Source organism: Chaetodon trifascialis, chromosome 19, assembly GCF_039877785.1.
Source record: "Chaetodon trifascialis isolate fChaTrf1 chromosome 19, fChaTrf1.hap1, whole genome shotgun sequence".
NCBI lineage: Eukaryota > Metazoa > Chordata > Actinopteri > Chaetodontiformes > Chaetodontidae > Chaetodon > Chaetodon trifascialis.
The window spans coordinates 12,196,591-12,222,064 of record NC_092074.1 but is presented as its reverse complement, the minus strand read 5'-3'; the positions used below and the strand labels follow the sequence as shown (position 1 = coordinate 12,222,064).

General features: G+C 43.2%; 1 protein-coding gene across 1 annotated transcript in view; it reads left to right on the top strand.

The window, feature by feature from the left end:
* The window catches only part of nbas (NBAS subunit of NRZ tethering complex), a 141,709-nt gene extending 123,220 nt beyond the window's left edge, over positions 1-18,489 (top strand). Inside the window, exons 50-53 of the mRNA XM_070987158.1 lie at positions 2,412-2,551; positions 6,346-6,493; positions 7,896-8,030; positions 17,390-18,489. Coding sequence (XP_070843259.1) covers positions 2,412-2,551; positions 6,346-6,493; positions 7,896-8,030; positions 17,390-17,665 — 699 coding nt within the window. The 3' untranslated portion in view covers positions 17,666-18,489. The remainder of the gene's footprint in view (positions 1-2,411; positions 2,552-6,345; positions 6,494-7,895; positions 8,031-17,389) is intronic.
* Positions 18,490-25,474: the final 6,985 nt, after the last annotated feature.

The following is a 25,474-nucleotide window of genomic DNA, read 5'->3' as shown; positions in this document are numbered from 1 at the left end:
GGAAAAGGAAATGAATGTAAGTCAGTGTAATGTCCCCACAAGTGATGGAAACATGACATATATGAATGTATCTGAGTGCACTTTATAATGTGTTTAATAGAACATGCAATCACAATATTGTCCCGGAATCCCACGGCCTACCATACGCTTGAATTTTCAAAGATAATGAATAAATGTTGCCATAAAACTTCATAAAATCCTTCAATAGTGAGACAGTGATCAGTATTCAGTGTTCATAACACGGCGAGGCAATAACAATGATGAACAGGCTTTGGGTTGCAGTTTACATTCAGTGATGGATTTGAGAGCTTTAGATTGCAGTGAAGGCTTTTTACAGGTAGTTAAGATTCCATTTCTGTTTCCTAAGTGACCTCCATTTCCAGAGGGTCCTGAGCTTCAGCTTTACTCATTTATTGCTCCATCCTGGATTATAAGACGCTTCACTACACCACTAAGTATGGATGTGCAGTGCTGCCAGATATTTGCACGTACTTTTACTTAGAAATTAGAGGTTAAACACCTCAAATGTCTCAAAATGAAAAAGAGTAACAGATACTTTATTAAAGAGATCAGCTGATGAGAGTGCTGCTTAATTACCCGCCATTCATTCCATCTAGTGTTGGTCCATTGTGATATAATTCTAAATTGGTCACATTTCATTTCCTTTAAAGGCTTCACAATAAAAGTCCCCCCCCCCCCCCCCGCTATTTTCGCTGCACGCCTTTTTCCATCCCACAGCACTGCAAGTAAAAGAAGCTGTTTACCTGTTGGAGGTGAGCTGTTTGCAGAGATGCAGTAAGAGCCTGTTGTCTGCAGCTCTTCATCTAACATCTCACTGTGGCTGTGTTTACCCGCACTCTTCCTCCCTGCACCATTAGCAGGCGTTTTTATTAAAGAATAACTGCGAACAAAGCTCCGCGACTTAAGGGATTCACACATTTCATTACATTTAATTCTTCACAGTGAAAGATCCCCATTATTTTAGCATTCAAAAGCTTTTATTATGAAGCAGGAAATGCTGGGTTTTCATCAGCAGTAACGACAGCTGGAAGCGAACATAAAACGGTAAAATAAAGCAGATACCTGAAAGTACAAACCGCAGAGAAAAAGTGCCGAGAGCTGAACACACAGAGACAGTTCAGGGTGTCTGAAAATGTTTAAATTGGACTTTGTGTACACGTTTATACTGATGAAATACAGCCAGGCTTTACATAGATATCCAGTCATAAATTTGATCGCCCCACTGAGGCTGAAACTGTCTTTTATGAGTCTGGCTGCAAATGCTGTGTTGTGCCTGCGTGCGTGTGTGCGTACATGAACGCGTGCGCGTGTGACAGAGCCCGTCTTTGCAGCAGCCATGCTTTGGCAGGTTGTAGTTTTCCCCTCAGAAATCAGCCGCTCTCTGAACTGTTAAATCACACTAGAAGCCAACCTTTGAGAAGAAAATTAATTACTTTCCCTCTGCCGCCGCCTCCTCTCATTTTTTCCACATTAACCCTCCCTCATTCGTTTTCACTCTCTTTTCTTACAGTCTCCCTCCTGACTTCTCTCTTATAGGCAACAGCCGTGGCCGGAGGCATTATGTTTTCACGTTGACCGTCCATTTGTCCAATCCGTCCGTACGTCCGTGTGTCCTGTTGTCGTGAATGCGATAATCTCAGGAACACCTGGAGGGAATTTCATTGCATCTGGCGCAAACATCCTCTGGGCCTTGAGCGTGAACTAATTAAAATTTGCTGGTCAAAGGTCACTGTGACCTCAGGAAACATTTCGGCTTTAACTCAAGAATTCATATGCTGATTATGTCACCATTTCGTACAAATATCTCACAGGATAAAATGATAAAGTGATGGAATTTTATATCCGAAACATCAAAGGTCAACTTCACTGTCTGATCACATTTGGTTGGACACTGAATTGGTGACACCAGTCTTGGCTGCTCACCTTGAGACTGTGACATGAGACCTTTCTCCATTCTTTCAAAGCCATGTTGAAGTTTGAGGACTTTGATACTCACCTAGATAGAATGTTTGTGACTGCGCGGTTCATTCGCGTCGCGTTGACAGCAATGCCTCGCCCGCATACACAACTGCAGTCATTGGGTTGTCAAGTTTTGCCATCACAGTCGAGAGCGTGCTGCATTAAAAATCAGTGAAAGCTGCTCTCCTGCTTCTGTTGCATTTGGGTTGGATAGCGTCTAGTAGATGTGGCCAAGATAGCAGATCACTGAAATCCACTTCGCTTACAACATTTATCCACAACATTGCACATGTAGCAAAATTTGAAGGAAGCAGATGGTTACTCTTGCCTGGACACACTTCATTCACCTAATTTGTGCTCAGTGGCCTGGGCATATCTTGCAATCTAGGCCCTTTGCTTCAGACTGATTTTCTCCTCACCCTTCCTCGTAGGTTCAGACAGAAGATGTGGAGAACGAGGAGAAAAGATACGCCCTCTTCCTGGAGCTGCTGAGAGCTGCACAAAAGTGGGAAGACTTTCAGCTGCTCATGCTCCTCCTGCAAGCCTGGCCTCCCATGATGAAGGAGGAAGTGTAAGAAAAATGTCTTTTCATTGTTCTTTGATTCTTTCAAGGTTAAAGCAATAGTTGTGGCTGATTAGCTTAGCTGGCTGGAGCCTCATACTTGACTTAATGACTAAAGCTTTCCTGTAAGCACCTCAAGGACAGTAATTACTTAAGAGTTAATGCAATCGCATGTTTATGGCTCATTCGCATCATTCATATATTCATACATACAGGATTTTAGAAAGAAACTTTTATATTACATTTTATTTTATAAGCAACACCAACATTGTAGCAGCTGATATGCTTTCTTTTATCCTTTCCCACCTAATTTAATCCTCTCTCTTTCAATCTCTTAATGCATTGGTGCCCTCTGAGCATCTGCATTGAATGTAAGTTTTACAGTTAATATGAAAAATGAGTGCTATTTCGTTCTGGGTCAAAGTCTCCTATGCAAGCTTATACTAAGTGAATAGTCAGCGTGTTTTGATGCTTAACAGTCACCCACAGAACAGTGTTTATACTGTAGTTTGTTAACAAAATCAGGGACTCGTGACGGCGTTGGAATTTTTAATGGGCAACTTCTGTGCAACGTGTTCTCATTTCACTCAGAGTGGGATTGGAAAAAAGTGCCTCTAATCGCTCAGGTAAACATTCTGCACGTAGACTTTTGGAGCTGAAATGAAAACAGGTGTCTTCCCAAAGCTTTGGGCTCCGGGCTTCTCGCACCAGCTTGTGTCTTACGAGCAGCAAGTGTTGGCTTTATTATTAAGTGTCTAATGATGTGATTGCTCTCCTCCTGCTCCATTGTTCTTGATTAAAAGTGAGCGGTGCTCGGAGGACTGGTGAGACAATACAGGTTTATGCAGTCGGGAGTTTATCCTTGCAGCTCAATCAGTGCGCGCTGTTTCGATCAGCAATTTAAAGAAGAGCTCTTCTCCGGTAGCTGTCGGAAACTCACAAGGGCATATGCAAAACTGTGTACAAGTTTGCGTCTGTAAATCAGTTTTATAGATGCTGATGACTTTGTTGATTTGTTGATGAACAAGATTTACTTGTGTTCAATACCGATGCATCAGTTTAAAGGCCAAAGCAACCTGCCTGATGGGATACTTGCTCTTTTAATCTAGAGAAGACGTTATTTTAGGATCCGGCTGCACAATATTTTGTTTGCCCATTACTCTCCTGCTGTGGCTTCAGTAAAAGCAGGCCCCCGGAAAAAGTTCTGGCCATTAGATGCACAATTTGCTTTTTTTTTTTTCCTCTGCATAGGGTAAAAGACAAGTTGTTCTGCCAGACACTCAACTCAAGAGAAAGCTGCCTTGTGTGTCTCAATGAAAATTACTGAAAGGGAGACAATTACAGTTGTCGGCAGTGGAACAAACAGCATGAAAAGAATCAGGAGCAAATGTGAAAAATGCCTGATATTCATTGTGTTATTCCAACGGACAATGGAGTTGTGACGGGGTTTGTGTCTTTCCTGGCAGACTGTCATTCAGCTGAGAAGCAGTAGGTGGGATGAGGATTAGGTTTGACGCTGCAGCTGCTTCAAGTTCACCCCCAGATTCCACTGACACTCCACTGACTTTGTAAATGTAACAGCTGTAGTCAAACCATCACTGCCGGGACATTCAGCTATAATCACTTCTTTCATCTGCAGAGCTGTTGCTCTGTTTTCCAGATTTAAATGCAAACACAATGCTGAGTACAAACTCGGCCCCTGATTATGGATTTTGTTTCTTCTTGTCTCTTTGGTCGTCCTCATTTAAATCCCTCAAGTTAATTTGTTGCAACATGTAAACATACCGTACACGAGCTACAGTACGCTGTAATGTGCCTCTTTGAGGCGTAGAAGCCTGAAATTGAGGTCCAATCTGTGTTCAGTGTGCGTTTTATGTGCAATTGCTGCTACATCCGGCAGTCATAATTTGGGACACAAAACTCAGAATAACTTAAACCTCAAATGCATCATTTAAGATGTTCCGTTAGAACTTGAGGGCGTTATCTTGAAGTGTGCGAGACACATGGTTAACTTTAACTATAAGTCTGACTCAGCATTTAATCTTGGTTAAGATGCGTTTAGGGCGCGTCTGTAAAGTGGAGATTTGTTTCTGGAAGGCTACAAGAGGCTCTTCTGGGAGCTATATTGAGTTGCATCTAAAGAGCTTATCCTTTAGTCTGTGCCCATAAACTGAGTCATGATTCAAAGCAGGAATGGAGGCTGGCTGTGACTCACACTGCACCTTTGACAGATTTGGCGAGCGTGCGCACACTCACAGTCTCATGCAGCGGTGCCTACCCGTCCCCTGGTAAAGCACCGGAAGCAGCGCTGTGCCAGCAGACTCGCGTTTGTTCCCATGGCCGCATCATCCGAAGGTGAAGTAGCTTGTCAGGACAAGACGCCCCGGTAGCTGGATGGAGAGCTGCCTTCTCCACTGACGGTCAAACAGAAGCCCCGCTGGTCTCCCTGCTGTCTTTCTCACCTCACCTCTTTCCTCTTTCTCCCTTGCAAGCTCTTTTCTATCACACACACTCCCTCCTCTTGTGCAGACGTACAGAAGCACACACACATAGGATCTTACCTCAGGGTCTCCTACCTCTAACGCACTTTCTGAATAAGACTCACTTCAGCTGCCTAATGTGACATCAAGCTTCAACCACGTGACTTTTTTTTTGATTGCTCATCATATAACTAAGGATTTATCAACATGTTCCATCTTATCATGGGAAAACACTCAGAGTGAAACAAAGCACACGTTCATATCCGATTCTCCCTCTCATCTCCACTCTCATCCTTTCTGCTTGTTCATTATTTAAAGCGCCGCTTGTCATGTTAATCACACACATAACTTCCAGTGGTGCGAGCACATCAATGCGGTTAAATAACTTCCCCCCACATATATTTCCAGCCTCACTGCGGCTCCAAACTGTTTCTCTTCTTGTGTCTTGATGCTGATATAACGAGGCGTTGGCTTTGTTACAACATCCATAACCACAAACATTAGTGTTAGCCAGCTGTCAGAGGGCCGCTCATACAGCATTGACTCCTTGCCATGCTAATGATAATACTAATAAACATAATAATTTAACGGGATCCATCCGTCAACCAAGATCTAATTAACAGATAATGAGTCGTTCTGTGGTTTCCATCCTTATTTTTTTTAATTTCTTACTATGACTGATATATATTGATAAAGATCCATGAAAGTCAGATTGCCTCCGTGTCACTGGCATTTGCCGGCCTTGGTGGGAGCTAATCTGTCACTCCGGAGTCATTAGCACACGTAGTGACGCCTGTCACAGCTGACAGCTGTCCCCTTGTGTTCACACAGAGAGTCAGAGAGAGAGAGAGAGAGAGAGAGAGAAAATACAGCTTGTAGGTGTTAAATATTAACTGCGAGAGTATTGTGGTCAAACATCTTTCCTCCTCACTTACATGCCAAAGTCAGAATCCATTAGATCGTCTGCAAACCTCTTGATAATTCTGTCTGTCTGCTCATGTCAGGCTGTGATTTGAGGGGAGGTTGACGCTGTTATTCTTATGTGGCTGTTGTATTTATATTATTCATAATGCTGTGGCCGTGTCATTGTCTAACAGGGTCTGGTGACATGCAGAGTAATGGATGAAAAACATCATCATATGTTCTTTACAACATCTACACACCCACTAATATGTAGACTGTATACTTAATGTACTTCACAGCCTTACTCTAGTATTTTCCAGTCTATGTTCTTCTCTCTACGTTCACTTCAGACGAGACGGCAGCGCTCCACACAGACACACATATTCATGTTCACGGGTCTGTCTTGCCGTCTGTCTCCAGAGCACAGTCGGAGCGTAACCCCTGGGTGGTGCTGACCTCGGCCCTGCTGACCCGCTGCCAGGAGTCAGAGAGCAAATTAGACCTAGGCCAGCAGGTCGTCACCATGGTGCGATCCCTCTATAACACCAAACACAAGCTTCCTGCACAGGTAAATGGCAAACGCTCCTTGGATAACTGTCTATGACTGCTTGTGTTGTCTTTTCTTTGCAGTGAGTTGATCACATTAGGGCCCTCAAATACTATTTAGCCTATTTACCATCATTTTATGCTCATTTCTTCTTCTTCTCCACCACATATCAGATCAATAATTAATAGTAATAATAGTAATTTTTACTTAAAAATTGCTTTAGATTAAGCTACCCACCAATATTTAAAATACAGAAAATTAGCTTTACAGCAATTACATGCTACTTCTGATAATGCATCTGCAATAACAACCAATGATAAATATAAAAAAAGATCACTTTTGATAATATTAAGCACATTTAGTCACTCCTACTTCTTAAAATGCAGGACTTTTACATGTCGCACAGTGTTTTTACACTGTGGTGCTGCTACAATGGTTAAATAGATCTAAATGCTTCCTCCACCACCGCAGTACAATGAGGAGAGTGAAAATGAATATTTACATTCATCTTCTATTAGCTCTGTAATCGAAAATGTGGCGCTAAGCTTGTTTGAATTCAGTGTAACCTGAGTGCTGGCTGCTGTTTTACTTCATAACTCAATACAGGAGCCCAAAGCTATTAAGCATGTAACCTGCAGCAACATGTTAGAATCAGCTCAGTGCTTTTTGCAATGTACTATAAGCACTAGCCACTCTTTGATATCTGACGGCCCCTAATGCTATTCATGCCCTGCTGAGCACCATGGAAGTGGTAAGCCTAATGCCATTCTGTATGTCTAGCGCCAGCTGACTGTGATATTAGTTTAGCGCTAATGCTATTCAGAGTGAATAGGCTAGTGTCTGCCTGGCTGTCTAATATTAGTGTGGGAAGGGGGTGGGAGGTAGAGAAGGAGGCCTTTTACTCTGTTCTGAACAGCTTTAATTTGAATCTGCTGGAATGAAACCGCCGGAGCATGGGGGAGTCAGATTGCATTGTGATATCCATATATTACTGGATAGGACTGCAACACGACTGTGTGTGTGTGTGTGTGTGTGTGTGTGTGTGTGTGTGTGTGTGTGTGTGTGTGTGTGTGTGTGTGTGTGTGTGTGTGTGTGTGCGTGTGTTTGTGTGCAGACGTTTTTAGAGGTATTATGTTCCTGCGTGTCTGTACAGTATATGCACATTGATTAACCTTCAGTGTTCCTCGCCTACTCTCTCCCCCCTGTCTCCCGCTCTCCTCTTTTGTTCTCCTTTGCTCTTTTCACTGTCTTCTGATTACCTTTTCCTGTTTTCATCCCACTTTTGCTTTTATCTTTCCCCCCGCCTCCTTTCATCCATTCATCCACGCATGTATCCGTGCTCTCTCTCCCTCTCTCTCTCTCTCTCTCTCTCTCTCTCTCTCTCTCTCTCTCTCTCTCTCTCTCTCTCTCTCTCTCTCTTCAGTGTATCAGACACATAACCACCCTGCTGCTCCAAAACCAGCCGAGCCTTCAGCTGCCTGCACTCAAACTGATGGCTGAGAGTGGTGATGAGGAACTGCTGCAGCTGACTCTGGATCAGATCAACAGCATGACCGCAGTAAGTGCCGTTGTAATAGTCAGTGTGGGCCATATTCAAATGCAGACCAAACGCAGTCCATGAGCCATAATGCAGGCGTTACAAACATTTTTTTGAATGATCAATTATTTAGTCTTTTATATCATGAAACCCAACTGTTTGGTATATGTGCTTAATAAAAGGCTAGATACTCTCAGATCCATTGAATTTTTCATAGGTTATGACCTTATTGTGGACATGAGTTGATTGTTTTCTTATTGAAATGTTTTATTTTGAAAGGTTTTTAGGTAATTTATCATTCATATCAAGAATACATATGTAGAAAGGTCTAAAAAATGAACATAATTTTGTGAAACAAGTGCATATTTTTTAGTTTAATCATCTGGTGACCCCTCAGATTTATCTTGTTGGCATTAATCAATCAATCAATCCACTCTTCATTTAAGCAATAGTGGCTATACACCCCTTGATTTATTGAGGCTGTAGTCCTTTTTTTCTTTCCGTGGGTAAGAACCAGCATCATCATTATTTCTTTAGTCTGTTTACTAAAAGCAGTAACATAACAATGTTCCAGCGGGCCTCAGAGACTGAACTGAAGAAGTGTGAGGCGGAATAGAAAGAAAAATACAGGCAGCAAAGGAGATGACCGATGAGGATGTGATTGGAACTTTATGCTTATCTTCACTGTGGTAAGATAAGAATAAAGTTCTCCAAAAAGAACTTCAACATTCAAAGAAGCCAACTCCATCCACTTGCTGACTGTCCTCTTGTTTTAGGAAGCCACAATCAGATAAGAGAGCTATAGTTTAAGAGTGTGTGGGCCGCTCCCGACTGTTTCCCGATCAGATAAGCAATTGTCACAAAGTAGGCCTCTCGACCCAGCAGACCCTCTGTTTGCCCCAGGATCAGATAAGAGAAAGCCTCTCTATTAAGTGACAAAGCCCCCTATTAAATGAAACATTAAAGCTCCTGTGTTGGTACACCTGAGCAATATGCTGCTTTTGAGTGGGACTGAGAAAGGATGGGGTTCAAGGGGGTGAGATATATAAAGAGATATGCAACTTAGATGTGGAAAGGGTAAATTAAATGGAGGGGAGAGGAGGGGGGAAGTGTTGAGAGAGAGAAATTGGGGTGAGAAGGGAAATTAAAAAGACACAGCAAATGCATAAAAACGTAAAGTTAGACGGACCAAGACGGAAGTAGAGAAGACAGAGCACTGTGCATAGCCCGACTGCAGAGGGGAGGGAAGGAGAGGAAAGACAGAAAAGATAAATCAGGCAGAGTTAGAGAAGGGGTGCATAGATGGAGTAAGACAGGTAGTGTGTCACACTGCTTTGAGAAATAATCTCGCCTCTGCCACCTAAGAGCTGAATGAACAGGGGCATGTTCGGAGCAGCTCAGAACAGTGTTCATCTGAAGATAACATCAGCACAGACAGAGAGAAATCCTCTAACATCTAATACATCTGATAACATGTTGGCTTGCTGCTGCTCACTGTGGAGTTGTATGCATGTGGGTGTGTTTGCCTGTGTGTGTTTCTCTGGTGTCTGTTCGCCGACCTGTGTATTAAGTCTTGCTGCTAATTTGTTTTCAAGGACAGAGTTTCTGCCTGAGACTGTTTTAAAGGATCTGTTCACCCAAACTCTGTCTTTAAAAAGGGATGTAGGGTATCAGTATTTGTCAGTGCTCAGGCACCTCAGCCCAGGTTCTCCAGTCCAATACCAGGGCTCTCTTTTCCCCAGATTTAACATCTGTGCACCTAACTGCTAGGAAGACACTGTAATCAGGTACAATCTTGTGTAATGATCCACAAGATTGAAGGCTTATAGGATGACAAAACACCACACAGCAGGTTGAAACACTGATATAAGATTTTACCAGTCCAGACAAGTCACAGCTGGAACTATTTTATCTTTTGCTGCAACGATTGTGAGCTAAACAACAAACATACAGCGTTGGCGCTCCAGAATAATCCTCCAGGAATGTGTGCTCGTATGTGTTTGACTGGCCGCAGCAGCAACTTCTCGGATGACGTATCAATCTGGCAAAAGTTGAGCAAGGTTCAACTGGATGTCTCTGCGAATCGGTTTGTGTAGGCGTCATCAAAAACTGGCGTCATTCCAATGAGAGAGCAAGCAGGGATCAAGTCTTTTAGAGCATGTTGTGACTGAATGAGTGTACCAGACCCTGAATTTTATGATGCTGATAAAGGAACTATTTTTCAAATGGATCGCCCCATCGTGGCCAATACATAGACCGCTTAATATGATCAGCGTCGGATTATTCACAGGTCTTTATGAAGCATTTTCAATGAAAATCTAAGTTCAAAACCTGGCTGAATAGTTTACTGCTCTTCTCCTAAACCTTTTTTTTTTATTGTTTTCACTTTCTTTCACCCTCATGACCAAATCCAAGCCGATACAAGAGCCCAACACTCGGAGGCCTTTTATCAGATCTACAAATAGCCGGGACTTGTCAGCAGCTAGCCATCAGCAGATCAGTAGATCTTATCAAGGGGGGATCAGAAATAATTGACTTTAGTTCAGCTTGCTTGAACAGAAATTGGAGGGAGTGCACTGAGGACGCTTAACTGTTAATTGACTGTTGTTTCAGTCAATTAACAGGACGGAATGAATATCTCACAGAAAACCGTGTGAAAGGTTTCCGAAGTGTCAGTCTTCATTTATTTACCTGCCTTTTAATGTCTAAATTAACAGTCCTGAGGTTAATTTTGGTCACAACGCACCATATATTTATTAACTCTGGAAACTGCAGCGCTCCTGATTAATTACATGAAAATGACGTGCAGCCCTGAGTGATTGGCAGGCCTTATCGCCAAGCACTGCCCCACCTGTTTGTGCTCCCTGGTTCTCCTCTCCATATCTGATGTCATAGATTACTGTGCACATTGTTTTCCCCCGAATCAACACATATTTTTCTCTTCATGAAAGAGATGCCCCTGAGATCACAATAAAAAAAGATTAATTCTGAAGATTAGTTTTTAATTAAAATGGTGCTGTAGAAACCCACTTGACATTAGAAGTGAATGAGGAAAAGTAATTTATTTGGCTGCAGTGTGAGGTATGTGTTCATTCTGCTTCACATTTAGCGGGTCTTGCTTCGCTGTGGAGGACACCACAGTGGGCGTAGTAAAACAGAAGGAGGGAGGAATGAAAGAAAGGAATGGGGACGGAGTATATGACTTGAAAGAGAGACGAGAAGTAGTAGAGAGAGCAGGTAATGAAGAAGACATTGTATTGTTCTTAATGATGCAGGAAAGTACAGTGCAGGCTTTTATTTCTTTTCTTGGGCTCCCATCATTTCTTCCTTTACTCTCCTTCCCTTTCCACTCTGCTCCTCCTAGTAAAGATGTATGGACCATGGAGGAGCAGAAGGGAGCAGTGGAGCTGGGAGTCAGGGGTTAACACCAGCCTGACTAATGGAAGAGGGAGATAAGGGGCTGATAAGAGCAGCTTGCCAATATGAATGAGTTGTCAGTGCGACGTACAGCATAGATACAGCCCACGCACACACAGCTGTAGTCCACACCAGAATTTGCTGCAGCAAAATGTTCTAGCAGTCCCTGTGCCTGTTAAGCCCCTCCCCCCTTAGCTGTGGTTGCTACGATGGCTACGTACATGATAACACATTAAAATACTGAGGCTAAAGCTACATGTCCCAGACAAAAAGTTAGCATTGTAATCAGGTGATGATGCATGTCGAAAACATAAGGAACAGCATTTGTCAGTTTGCACGAGTGTTATTCTGAGTTTTTGATAGGAAATATGTAAGATCTGAGTTTGTTTTAGCATAGCTCCTGCCTGATTAGCTTCCATGCTAGTTTACGTTTTCAAACCATGTATTTTCCACGTGTAACATTATAAGAGAAAATGCTTTTAGGATGAGCAGCAACTGATGTGATGAGGAGCCGCTTGAGCATAAACTTCCCCAAATCCCATAAAGAGCAGTGATTGGACATAAAATGTAGGTGGTAATAATGAAAAAAGGTTATGAATATGATGGAAAATAGATATTCAAATGGTTTTTATGTGTGTTCCTCAGAACAGTTTTGGTCAGTTTTGACATTCCTAATGCTAACAGTTGGCCTCACTGAAGAGAAGATAAACACAAGACGGTTTACTTCGCAAACTCCTTACATAGAGAGCGTCTCTTGTATTCACCCTTACTACAGCAAAGGTGGACCAGGAGATCTGCCATGCCGTGGCCTCTCCACACAATCACAGAGTACACCTTTTCCCGTCTGCCCAGTGGAGCGAGGATGAGAGACGTGCCTTGATGATTGTGTGACTGACTGATTATGTGTCTAATTGCTTGTTGAAGTGGGCTTGTTTACAGCTTTTGTGCCATATTGGACCTGTTAATCTCGCCGTGTTTGCTCGCAACCCGGCGTGTTGATCCCTGATTTGCTCACCGCGCGAATGTGTGTTTGTGTTTGCTCATGTGCGTCACAGCCCACTTTTATTTTTATTTTTTTGGCTTCACAGCCTCTTCTTGTGTCACTTTCAATCATGTCAGCCTGTAAGCAAGGACTGTTTGGTGTTGTATGCGTGTGTGTGTGTCTATGTGTATGTGTGAGTGTGTGTTTGGTGCGCCACTAAAGCCTAGGGACAGCTCGGATGGAGAGATGGGAAGTGGTGCCTGAGGGAAGGAGAGGAAAGCGTGAGAGAAGGAGGGAAGGAGATAGTTGTGTGTTGTCTGGCATTCCAAAGAAGCTTTATGATTTAAATGATAAAAGAAGGCTTGGCCATGCATTATGTATTAGGCATTGTACGTGAACGGTAATTCCAATTAAGCTCTCAGCAGGGTTTAGCTCAGGGAGAGAGAGAGGGCAGAGGAAGACGTACACAGGAAATGAGACACGTTCGGAGCGGGAATAGAAAACGAAGGTGTGAAAAATTGACCACACCAATCAGGCAACATTTAGATGCCACTGAAAACAAACAGGAGAGACAACCTTGGCTGTCTTTCACAGGGTGAGACAGCAAGAAATGAGAAGGCAATAACAAGAGCGAGAGGGGCATTGGACATCTTATGGCTGCAGTTTGATGTGTCAGTTCGCCTGTCACGCTGAGTGTTTGTTCGTTCACTCACAGGGCACGCCGGCTGCGAGCACACACACACACACACACACACACACACACACACACACACACACACCAAACAGAAGCTGCCTCTTGTTTTTGCTTCACTGAAGAGACAGAGTTGTTTGAACCTTCAGAGGAGATTTGGAGGGGCTTTTAACCTCGCACATACACCTGCGCACAGAAAATACATACACCACAGGGCAGGTTTTCATGTTCTCCAAGCTGTTGACCTTTGAGGAGGAAAGGGAGGCAGGGTGGGCGTCTTCCCCCCTCAATCAGTTTTCTTTTTGCAAGTGTTTGTCAAGGCAAGGCCTAAACAGACTGCTGGGGAAACTTAAAAACTCAGAGAGAGAAAGAGGAAGAGGAGTGAAGTGTGACAGGATGAGGGAGCAGTATGGGTGGATGCGTGGGTGTGTGAGAGGTACAGCAGGCTGGATTGTTAGCTGTAGAGGCGAAGAACGCTGCTCATGTCTTTATGCTAAATATGAAGCTGGAACCAGCTATCTTAGATTAGCATAAAGTCTGGAAGCAGGGGCAAACGGCTAGCCTGCATCTGCATGCCAAAATAAGCTATTTGGCTCCTGGCTGCACATTTAAGGGACAGATGTGTGAGTGGTATCGATCATCTTGTGTAACTGTGTGCAAGACAGCAAATAAGCGTTTCCTTAAATGTCGGATTTTTCCTGTAATTTCAGATTGCTCGGAATCAATAACTTTTCAGAACGAAAATAATATTATGCAATCTTATTGTCATGATGTAAGTTGATAGATGACAGTATTGAACTATCACCCATCTCTACTGTGCCTTTATGAGTATTAAGAAGAAGGAAATGAGTTATTAAATTAATAAGTATTGTCCAAGGGTAACTATATTTCTCAGCTGCTGCTGCTGCTGCTGAGGAAATGCAAAGCAGAGAAATGATTCAGCAATGGCTGTAATTGCGGCTTAAGTACAGACGATAAAGGAAGGAAAAGGAGATTTTTGATTCGAGTCCGTATGTTTAAGTGGTGATCAGCTGTCTACAGTACTGCATACTTACAGCAGGTGTGAGTTCTGGACGAACAGCAGTGCCTGAAATGTAACAGAGCTGTTCGCGCTGTAGAAAGGACATAAAGTTATCTGCTCTGCTCTGATATCAAGATTCCCCTCCATCCCTCCATCTCTCTGCCGCTCCCTCACATCTATTTTCAGCTCCACTGTCAATCCAACTGACTCTAAGACTCAAATCTGCTGTCTCTCTTGACACCGTCAAACAGTAATAGCCTGGGAGGTGTGTGTGTGTGTGTGTGTGGGTGGGTGTGTGTGTGTCAGTGAGCGTAGAGGACCAGGCCTGTGCTCCAGTGATGTTTTGTGCTTTTCCTCTCTCCCACAATGGACAAGAAGTGCAGGAAAGACAAAATGTCTGCATATTTCTAACTAGTGGGAGTTCTGTTTACATGTGTATATCGCTGTCCCTGAACTGGTCATGACGCAAGCCTGAATCTTTGTCCCCTAAATCTGTGCACGTCCCACCCAGATGTGAACCGGCGCCCTGCAGGTGTGTTTTGTGATGCCACCTGGTAGAGCTTTCAGACCAGTGGTGTCCAAATATGTGTCCGGCAGAGACGTTTCTATTTCGTGGGTGTGAGCCCTCATTAGCGGCAAACACCACAGAAGGTGATTCCAGTGATTAGCACGCCTTCAGGTCAAATCAAGTCAAATTTATTTGTCCAGCCATTAGTCACACTAACCGTCTCAAATGGCACCACGGGGCCACATTTAACAAAGTAAAAATAGAATGAAGAATGGCTCCAGTTTATTACATGTTTGGTCTCATTTGGAGCTCTCAGGATGTCGGTCCACCACTTCGGTATAGACTGAAATATCTCAACAACTGTTGGATGCACTGCCAATTTAATCAAGACGTTCATTTCTCCCTCAGCACGAATTGTTATAAATTGAGTGATCCTTTGAGTTTTCATCTAGCACCACCAGCAGGTCAGGTTTTTAGTGTGTAATACTTTGGTTTATGACAAATTAACGATATGCCCATTAGCCTTAGCTGTACTTTGTGCTTCATGCTAATTAGCAAACGTTACCATGCTAACAAACTAAGATACATTTAATATGATTAGTGTGATAAACATTACACCTGCTAAACATTAGCATGACAGCATTGTAGTTGTTTGTGCACCATTTTCCTGTGCAGTGAAGGACTTTTACCTCTAAACAATGAGGTATAGATGATCTGGATTAGCGCTTGTCTTATTTGCAGCCTGTCTCATCATCTATTGTTGTATTTCTTGCCTCTGTCTTTATTCTTGTACTGTCACTGTGTTCCCAGATCTCAGGATATGCTTGATTACAATGTTATAATTATCAAAAGGTCAATAAACCAGTCATCTTGTTAAAAAAAGGATATGATACAGCATGTTTGGACACTGAGAGACAAACAGTTTGTACCTATTTAGCCCATGCTTACTTGCTCCTTTATCCTTAAATCCTTTCAAATCATCTATTTAAGATATTGAGCTCCAAAATAGGTCAATGTTCTGCAGCTCCACAAATTCCATGTTGTTCTGAGCCTCTGTTGAGCCTCCAAAATCAAAAGTTTGAAGCTGAAGTGTTAAGTTGTTTTGAAGTGCCTCTCCTTGGTTCTAGTGTGCATTTGGCTCTTGGAAACAGTTGGTGCACTTAAAAATGTATGCATCTGATGCTTTCAGTGCATGTCTGCCTTTCTCCTCCTCAGCTCTCTCCTTCCATCTTTCTCCATCAAACATTTTCCACACTCCTGAGCCCTGAACTCCTCTCTTGTCTTCCTTTTCCTTAATTCCCATTATAACTGGGTGACCTCCTCATCCACCACTGTCTCAAGACTCAAAAACGTTTCTGTCCTCCCACCCCCGGCTTCTCATGACTCATCTGGTCCCCAGGGTCAGTGGAAGGGATAAATTCATTGGTCATGCATGACATGCTCTATCTTTCACTGTTATATGTCAGCTCTCTGTCTTCCTTGGGTATTGTATTTAAATGGTAATCGTATCCAAATCAAGAATACTTTTACAGGAACAATGCATCTTGGGACGCAGAGATAACACTCTTCTTTAGATCTGCTCGCATTGCTATGAAGAAAAACTTATTTTATGTGCAAAATATGATTCCATGAGGGGACAGTGTCATTGCCAATGACAACAGTTGATCGTCCCTCAGCGCTGATGCGAGATGTCACGGTTCACTAATATCCATCATCGCATGAGCGAAGGGATCCTTTTTAAGAGTTTTATGTTTTTAAGGATGAATTGTCCTTCAAGGAGAGAAAAATGGAGCGAGGCCGGCACAGAGATGAGAGATTTTAGAGGTGAGGGAGAGAAATTCATCCGGGTCTGCTCCCCTTCTCGACTACAGAATAGAAGACATGAGCTCCACATTTATAATTGATCTGCCTCAGCTCCAGAAATACCCTGACAGGGACTCGCTGGTGTCGGTGTGTGTGTGCGTGCATGCGCATATGCGTGCGTAGTTGTGCAAGTGCGAGCTTAATAATAGAGACAGCAAACAGGTGAGAGGATGCTGAGGAGACGGGCTGAGTCACAGACAGAAGCAGAGAGACGGCCTTTCAACCCCAGCACTCAGCCTCGCCTCTCCATGGCCTGGAAAGCACTCACAGCAGCCCCAGCGGCCGTTAGCTGTTTGAATTTGCATGCAATTCATTGATGTAAAGAGCTGGAAGATGGGATTAAGATATTACGTAAAGGACTGCTTATGGCTGCTGTTCACAATTGTTTTGGAAACGAATGCAAATTTTTTTTGCAAATGCTGAACTGCAGAAGAAGAGGAGGGTGACTTTTATGTGTGTGTGTGTGCATCTCCTGCACACGTGCATGTGTGTGTCAGCCACAGATTCGACACAGGGTTTGACCGCTCTGACCTCATCAGGTCTCTTCAAGCGTGTAACATTGTAATCCCGCGCAATCTGGAAATCCTGCTGCTGCAGCAGGAAGCTACCGCACCTTTTGTTTTCATACAGACCACTGCGGCTGGTAAATCTCCAAATCTACCAGCCACTTTCAGTATTTTATCAGTCAGTGGGTGTTTAGAGTCGAATAAGTCTGCTGAATGCTCGCTGTTTACCTGGCAGGGAGGTTGGCTGCATATTGCCAGAGTACTGGCTGTTAATCTTGGCATGTACTCACAGGGATGGAAAGAACACAATCACAGTGAAAAAGGCAAGGTTAGTTTCTCCTGACTGCATCACCACATGTGTGTTTACACTTGCTCCTGTCTTTTTCCTCCAGGAGACAGCTTCCTTATGCGACGCCGAGCTCCTCTCGTTGCTCCTGGACGCCGGGCTCCTGGTGGGCTGCGTCTCCTCGGCCCTGTACCCCCTGCTCAGCTCCCACATGCTGTCCCACCAGCAGGAGGGAGGCTGGGACGTAGAGAAGGCCGCCGCTGAGCTGCTGGCGGCAGGCCACGGGCCTGAGGCGGGCTCCCTGCTGCTGGCTCACCGCGGAACCCACCAGGCCCAGTTCACCTTCAACTCCGCCTTGGCCGTTCTGAGGAAGTGGCTGTAATGGGATGAGGAACAAGATGTGAGGGAAAGAACGCGGCGGGGAGGCAGTTTGGAGCTCAGCCACGGACCGCGGTGATAAAGCAGATTTAGAGAAGGAGAGTGGGAAGGTGTTGAGAGAGGAGTGGAATTAGATTGGATTGAGATCTGAAGAAATTAGCATGAGGCGAGAACAGAAGTGTTAACGGGCCGTACCTCGGCATTTTGTTCTGTAATTGGGTTTCAGGTTCATCAACTGAAGCCACTTCAACAGCAGCTGCAGCCTCTGCCTTGAAGGTATAAGAGCGGATACCTTTAATATTGAAACATCTGCTCAATTAGAAGCGCGCACACACCCACACACATATACACAATCACAACCTCGACTGTCTTTCAGTCATGAATGGATGCACTTGCTGCTTGCATTTATTTGTGTGTGTGGTTGTGTACTGTGTCCTATTGTGTGATAAAGTAATTGAGCAATAGCCGGGAAGCTGTGGGTGGATATTAGCCTATTGTTCCGTGACAGGTTTGCCTCTTTGACGTCCCACCGTTAAACACCCTGCCTCTGCTCCATTGTTTTCCCCCTAATAATGTCTAATTAATTCCTTCTAAACAAATTAGCCTCGCAGCTGCCCTGCACTGTGTGTATGTGTGTTTGTGTATGCACAAACATCGTATATGAGCACCCGGCGATATCATGTAGAGCTAATGATGATGAGGGATAAACAAGTATGTGTGTTTACGCACGCAGTAATGCTTTCAGCATGGTTTGTTTCACTTCATAAAATAAGTGTTTTATCCTGTCCCACTTTTCAGATCTGGAATAAAGACAAATCTAATGGCAGGAGAATGAGTCATTGTGTTTTCATTTTTCTTGAATTTGCGTTTCACAATAGTGTCGGAGGAAATGTGCACAATTGGGTACATTTAATTCTATGCAGCCTTTTCAATGGACAAGAGATTTTTCTTATCGACCCTGTTAACATTTCAGTGAGTTCCCCTCTTCCGTTCAGTGAATGGGTTTCATAAAGATTTGCGCTCCATTTCATAATGAAAGCGCTCAAAACATTTGCATTATAATTACAGCATTTCCACGCTGTTCTAAGATAATTACAGCCCTCTGACCCAAACAGCCTCAAATGCACTTTTTGTTTTCTTACACAATCATTTCAGAACAGTTTCGTGAAGTGTTTGCGCTGGTCAGCACACAAAACTCCATGGAGGGTTTAGAGCAGCCAACCGCTTTCACTTTCGCTTCGAATGGGCTGTCACTGAAATCATTTGTAACCTTTTTTTCTTCCTACTGAGAATTTCAAACAGGCGAAAATATATTTTGAGAAGTTGGTTGCAGAAAAAAAAAAAAAATCAAAGTGTCTAATTTATTTTGTTTGTAAAAGTCTTAGAAGTGTGATTTTCAGACTGTGTTCAAAATAAAAATTAATGAAGTGGTGCTGACTGCAGGTCCCCAGAGCAGCCAGTTTTGTTTCGTATGTGCAGTAAAAAATCTGTTCTATCAAAGTGAAACATCATTTTAATGGACAGTCGGAGGGAATGCAGGATTTGGATGGTGATTAGGCAAGAAAAATATCACTTTTTCTACTTACAGGATCTTATGAGCTGAAAAATATTTAAATTAACATTTTTTTAACTGTTTTAGTACATTGAGTCACTAATGAGACAGAGATAACTTCATTATAATGACTGTGGTCACTGATATTAACGGCCCTGAAACCCTTTTTTCTGAATCAGCTTTTTATTCTGAGAGGTTTTTTTCATCTGTGCTATTCTGACTGGTTTGAAGTGGACATCTGGAAAAAGCTGATGTCATGTACTACCATGCACCAATCAGGATTCAAATCAAAATGTGATGACAGTTTTTGCCACTGTCCACTGAATCTGGTCAAACCACACACCCACACAGTCCTGATGAAGCAGGTTTGCACTTAAACTCTAATCGCTTATATAATCATGCATGTTTAAGCCTGAGCTTAACGGCACTGAAAACAAATATTGATGAGTATATAAGCAACAGTCAAAGACAAACTGTCAGCACAATTTGATTAAAGTAGCTAAACTCTGACTGGTGCAAGAAAAGCAATGAAAATTCAAGAAAATTGCTCTAACTTTAATAGAAAATGTTATTTTCACACTGAACTATGCTGCCTTGAAACCAAACTTTCAGGAGCCTTAAAAATAGTGCACTCATGCTCCAGTTAATAATCCAGATGCAGTTTGTTGAAAACCAGCTGTAACCGTTCTTGATGGCTACCTTATGGAACTGTGGCACCAGTGGCTTCAAGGCCCATTTAAATCTGTTCAGGCAGTAATAAGCAGATCATGTTTCCATATTTGCTCGTTAAGTTTCTCCTGCTGAACTTAATCCCTTAATTTAATAAATGAACTTCATAATGATTTCAGCCTGGCCTTTCTCTAAAGCCTCTGCTTTCTCTGCTGTGTCCAAACACTAAATAGCAGTTCATTTCTTTTAATTTCCCCATGGTTAAGTTTGGGTTAAATATATTTTGTTTGGGATCCCCTTATCTTTTTGCTCCATGAGTGCGCAGCAGGATTTGCCTGCCTAACCCTGCTGTCATTTATAATGCTTTAAGGAGAGTTAAAAAGAAAAGAATATACTTTTTTTTTTTTTTTTTCAAAATCGCGAAATATTCAACAATAATTCACTTTGGCAGGCAACATTTAAAACAGCTGCTGGAGTAGAGTAGCTTGTGTCAGGCCAGAAATTGAATAAAGGGCCTTGGCTCGAAGGTATTTACGCTGACAGCAGTGCTGCTGTGTTTCTGGGCCGTATATGAGAGCTGAGGATGGAGTGTGTGGGTGGTCTGTATATCAAACAAAGGGCTAATGAATCTCCCCACCTTTGGAGGGGTAGAGGAAAACGAGACTAACGCTTCTGTCAGTGACAGGATGTCTGAATATCCAGCAAATACAAAGCTATCAGATGGGCTTTGTGCAGGCCTGGCTGCGTTCAGGAAGTGTCAACATTATACTGTTAAAGGAAATAACACTGCTGAGATTACTGGGTCATTTTCTCAGCCTTCCACTCCTTCAGTCATGATTCACAGCATTTAGTGCTATTCTGAGCCAGTGTCAGGTGCTGATTGTGATAATGACGAGTGGACTTTGCAGATTTAAGAAAATATACTGATGCTCATTCCCTTGTGTCAGACATGTTATCTCAACCCTGCAAAATGAATTAAATTGGTCTCAGATAGTAACTGACCCAGGTTGGCTCATACCCTGGAGCTACAGCAGGAGTCAATTTTTAGCCCTGGCCAGCATGAAATCAACTCTTTGTGCTAAACTAACAAGATTACATGAAGGCTCATTGTAATCAGACTGAACTGTAAAATCCTCCTGTCACCAGGTTGATCGAATCAGCGCTCGCAGGCTCAGACCTCTGGCTTTTAACGCCGCGACAAGGCGGTACATCTCGGCTAACGTCTGCGCAAAAACCACTGCGTCAGGCAAACATGCAGCCTAAAGTACTCGACAGACGAATAATTATGCATCTGTGAGAGAAAGCAGCGCTGAGAGCAGTCATTTGGGTAAATCAAAAGACTGAAAACGTGTAGAAATCTCTGAAGGTGGAGAGGGGGAGGATGGTACATTAAGGCAGAATGTGATTAACATATTGGTGACAGAGAGAGAGAGAGACAGACGAGAATAGCTAAAAAAGGCCATGGGGACAGGAGCAAGTGGATTAGCACTGCAGTATTTTTTGGCGTGGTATTTTGACCCGTCTTGATTAGCAGAGTTGACCCACATAAACCCCTGGGGCCACTTCTGTGCGTGTTTCACACACACGCACACACACACACCTGAAATGCCAAACAGCCTCTCAGCTATGTCCAGGCAGCACTTGCATCTTATTTCTCAGCTGACTTTCAGCTTGAAAATGTATATTTTTTTTCTGTCTTTCACATTCACTCTCTGTATTCATGCTTTTTCTTTTCCCAGTTCCAACTCAAACAGCATTCCCCCTGTTCCCTTTAAAGCAGCTATAATCGTTATTTTTATATTAACAATGGATGGAATGACTGTGCGATGTGAGGGGAGTCTCTCGTAATGATGAACCCACAGAGACTGAACGCCTGACTCTGCAGTTCCCCTCAGCTCTGTGGGGCTTTTTAGCACCTTTCAGCTCATTGTTTTGGTTTTTTGTTTGCTGTTTTTTGTTTTAATTTGCTAACATCCATCCATCCATTGTCTATACCCGACCATCCCTTTCGGGGTTGCGGGGGGGCTGGAGCCTATCCCAGCTGTCGTTGGGCGGAAGGCGGGGTACACCCTGAGACTGCAGGGCAACATGCAAAGACAGACAAACATTCACACTCACACCTAAGGACAATTTACAGTCACCAATTAACCTAATGAGCATGTTTTTGGTCTGTGGGAGGAAGCCGGAGTACCTGGAGAGAACCCACGCATGCACGGGAAGAACATGCAAACTTCACACAGAAAGGCCCAACCCCGAGATCGAACCGGCGACCTTCTTGCTGTGAGGCACGCGCACCACCTGCTGCACACCGTGCTGCCCTAATTTGCTAACATGTTCACCATATTCGATATTATGTCAGTGCTGCCCCCAAGTGGCCAAAAAATCAGTTGTTTCAGGTTTAACCGAGCAGAATTCAGCATCTGTCAGCAAACCATCTTGTTGCTGTCATCCGTCATTGTTTGTGTCTGATAGACCAACCCCCACCCCCCCCAGTCATCTTCAGAGCTGTGTAATGGGTCCATCCTTCAGTGTTCTTCAGATCTTCACAATGTTCAATGTATGTTCCATGTAAGGATTCTGTGATCTTCCCTCCTGATTGAAAATGGACCTTGAACATTCATTTGAGCTAAATTCCTTAAAATGTGCAGCAGGTCCGTTTTTGTGTATTCAAATCCGAGTTTGAAAAGAGTTTTGCCAAACCTTTCTTCAGAATAGTCTTGCCCACTTTCATTATGAGCCCTAACACCCTGTAAATCTCTCTTGAATATTAAAATCACCTTTTTTTCTGCTGAAGCTCCATCAAGCCATGCATGATATTCATATTCAACATTCATTCACCTTAAGAACGTCTAAAAAGTTGATGCTGACAAAGCCTTCAAGTTCCTTTTCAGATTGCACCATCCGCTCATGATTACCTGAAATATAATTTCCTTTTTATTGACTTCGGCCTTGATTTAACATTCAGTCAGACCTGTCGTGCTAAACATGAGCTACATGCACACACAGATATGGCATGAAAATGGGCAAGAATTGTGATCTTTACAGTCATTTTACTCTGATCTTGAATGCCACTCCTGCTAAAATAATGGCAGAATGCATGATTAAGATTAATGATGTAAATGTCTGGGTCTTATTTACACCCGCTGGCTTTCTAATGAAGTTAAATAATGAGACGATCTTCTTCTCATGCGCTCTGTTTTTTTACACTGCAGTCTCTTTTGGGCTTAGCTTGTGCCTGTGTGCACAGATTGCAAGCAGCCCTGGGAAATGTTGTTAAGGTCTACCTCCCCTACTGCTGGGGTTTGGTAAACACAGTGTCACAACCTGTCAAGTGTCAGCATCCTTTTTTTTTTTTTGTCTGTCTGACAAAGCTCTCAGTGCAGGCAGTGAGCCATCATCGCAATCCATCCAGAAGGTGAGAGAGCGGGGGGAGAGGAGAAAAAGAATTTGTGTCCCCCCAGGGGGAAGCTGAATGAGACGGGATCTTTCAAACTCTCTCCTCTGCTGAAGAGAGGTTATCTCTTTGAAACAAGGCATTTAACTTGTGCCTACAAGTCCTCTGTGGAGTCTACAATGTGAGAGCCAGAGAGGAGAAAACATGAAAAGAGAGACAGGGAGTGAAAAATAGTGTTTGCATTCCAGGAAATCCCTCACACGCTTTCTGCATTGTCAACAAATTGAATCCTGGGAAATCATTCCCCCACTAAGGCCATGTTTGTTTCCTTTACCTCTTTATTTTTCATCCATCCTGTCTTACCCGTCTTTGACCTGCAGCCTTGCCCTCTATGGAGTGACTGTCGAGCAACTCCTTTACTTGCAGTGCCCTGAAACACACACACACACACACACACACACACACACACACACACACACACACACACACACACACACAAACAAAATCCTTCAAACAGAAACTGTAGGAGTAAGACGGATTTGAAAAGAGAGAGTCGTAGTATTGAGTATAAAGAATGAAATGACTGAGGTGGGAGGTCAGAAAAGCATGGGAGATGGGAAATGAGTGAAGGTCAAACACGATGACTCAAGAGAGAAAGCGGAGAATTAAAGGGTCTTGACTGAAGATAGTACTGCAGGATTTGCATCACATGGAAGGGCTTCAGTAAAACAGAATAACAGAGCAGGAGAGAACAAGGACATTGGTGCAAGGCTGCACCTCTATTAGCACTGCGGTGAAAAAGGTAATGCTGTTTTTACATAAATTCAAAAATGGCTTATTTTCCACATACTGCCTCTGAAAATGCAATCGCACTTCTATTAAAGGATTCACTGTCTCCTAACTGACAAATTGACTGTGTTAGATTGAGGAGATTCATGCTGTGCTTTATCAATTTCCCCTCTTTCTTTTAGTGGCTGGCTGTGGACACTTTTCAATTTGCTCACAGGTTCGGGTGTATTAGAGGTTGGGTGAGTCATTCTGGAGAAAGAATACTTCCTCACAGTCTGCGAGCCAGGATTTTTCTAAAGAGGCCAAGTATATGTCCAGTATCCGTTCCGATGTTCCTCCTCAGTAAGGTTCATTCCTGGTTTGCCAGTGGCTCTATAACTTACATTTATCTCTTCAAATTGTGTGTCATTTCCCTATTTATGTCTAGAGCTCTAAATAAGAATATGGTTATTCAAAGCGTCAGTCATCTGCAAAATCAGCTGTGATTGGCTCGATCTTGACACGGAAGCAGGAGGTCCTTCTGTTCAACTCAAACTGTTATTGGCTTCTCTGTTTGCTTGGCCTCATACTGCAGATCACGATTGTTGTCGCTCCACAGAGTAACAGGAAACACAAGACAATAAGAGGACATTGCCTAATTTGAAAGGAGAAAACATCTTTTTGTGGATGATTATCATGTTTTGGACTAAATGTTTTTACTGCAGTGGATCGTCTGAACCTATCCATCTGTGGATCACTAAGTCGTAATCGATGAGTTACCTCAGTTGTTGTATCAGTTTTAAGAACGCTCGTTTGTCTGCTGTTGCTTTTATTGTGCCTCCTGTTGTTTATTATGCTGCTTGTTGCGATTTTATCTTGAACTGGTTTGCATCAATCAATTCACACGAGTCTGAACTTCTAATGGTGAATAATATGAGTAGAAACATGAATGTAGCATTTGTGTCAATATACGGGAAGAAAATTCAGCCAGATATGATCCTACAGCCCACGGGTGGGCCGTCGGAACGGTGTAGCTCATTCGTGATTGCAGTTGTTGCTACATGATATCACATACCTTTCCTCCCGCATCATCATCATCATCATCATCATCATCATCATCATCATCATCATCATCATCATCATCATCATCCCACAAGCAGTGTCGCTTGCTGTTGTCTCTGGGTGGATGACTATACGTAGCTTTTGTTATCTATATTGGCTACTTTTGATGTGAATGAATTTTTATAAACTGATTTTGGATGTAGGGCAGCACGGTGGTGCAGCAGGTAGTGTGCGTGCCTCAGAGCAAGAAGGTCGCCGGTTCGATCCCGGTCAGGCTGGGCCTTTCTGTGTGAAGTTCGCATGTTCTTCCCGTGCATGCGTGGGTTCTCTCGTGGCTTCCTCCCACAGACCAAAAACATGCTCATTAG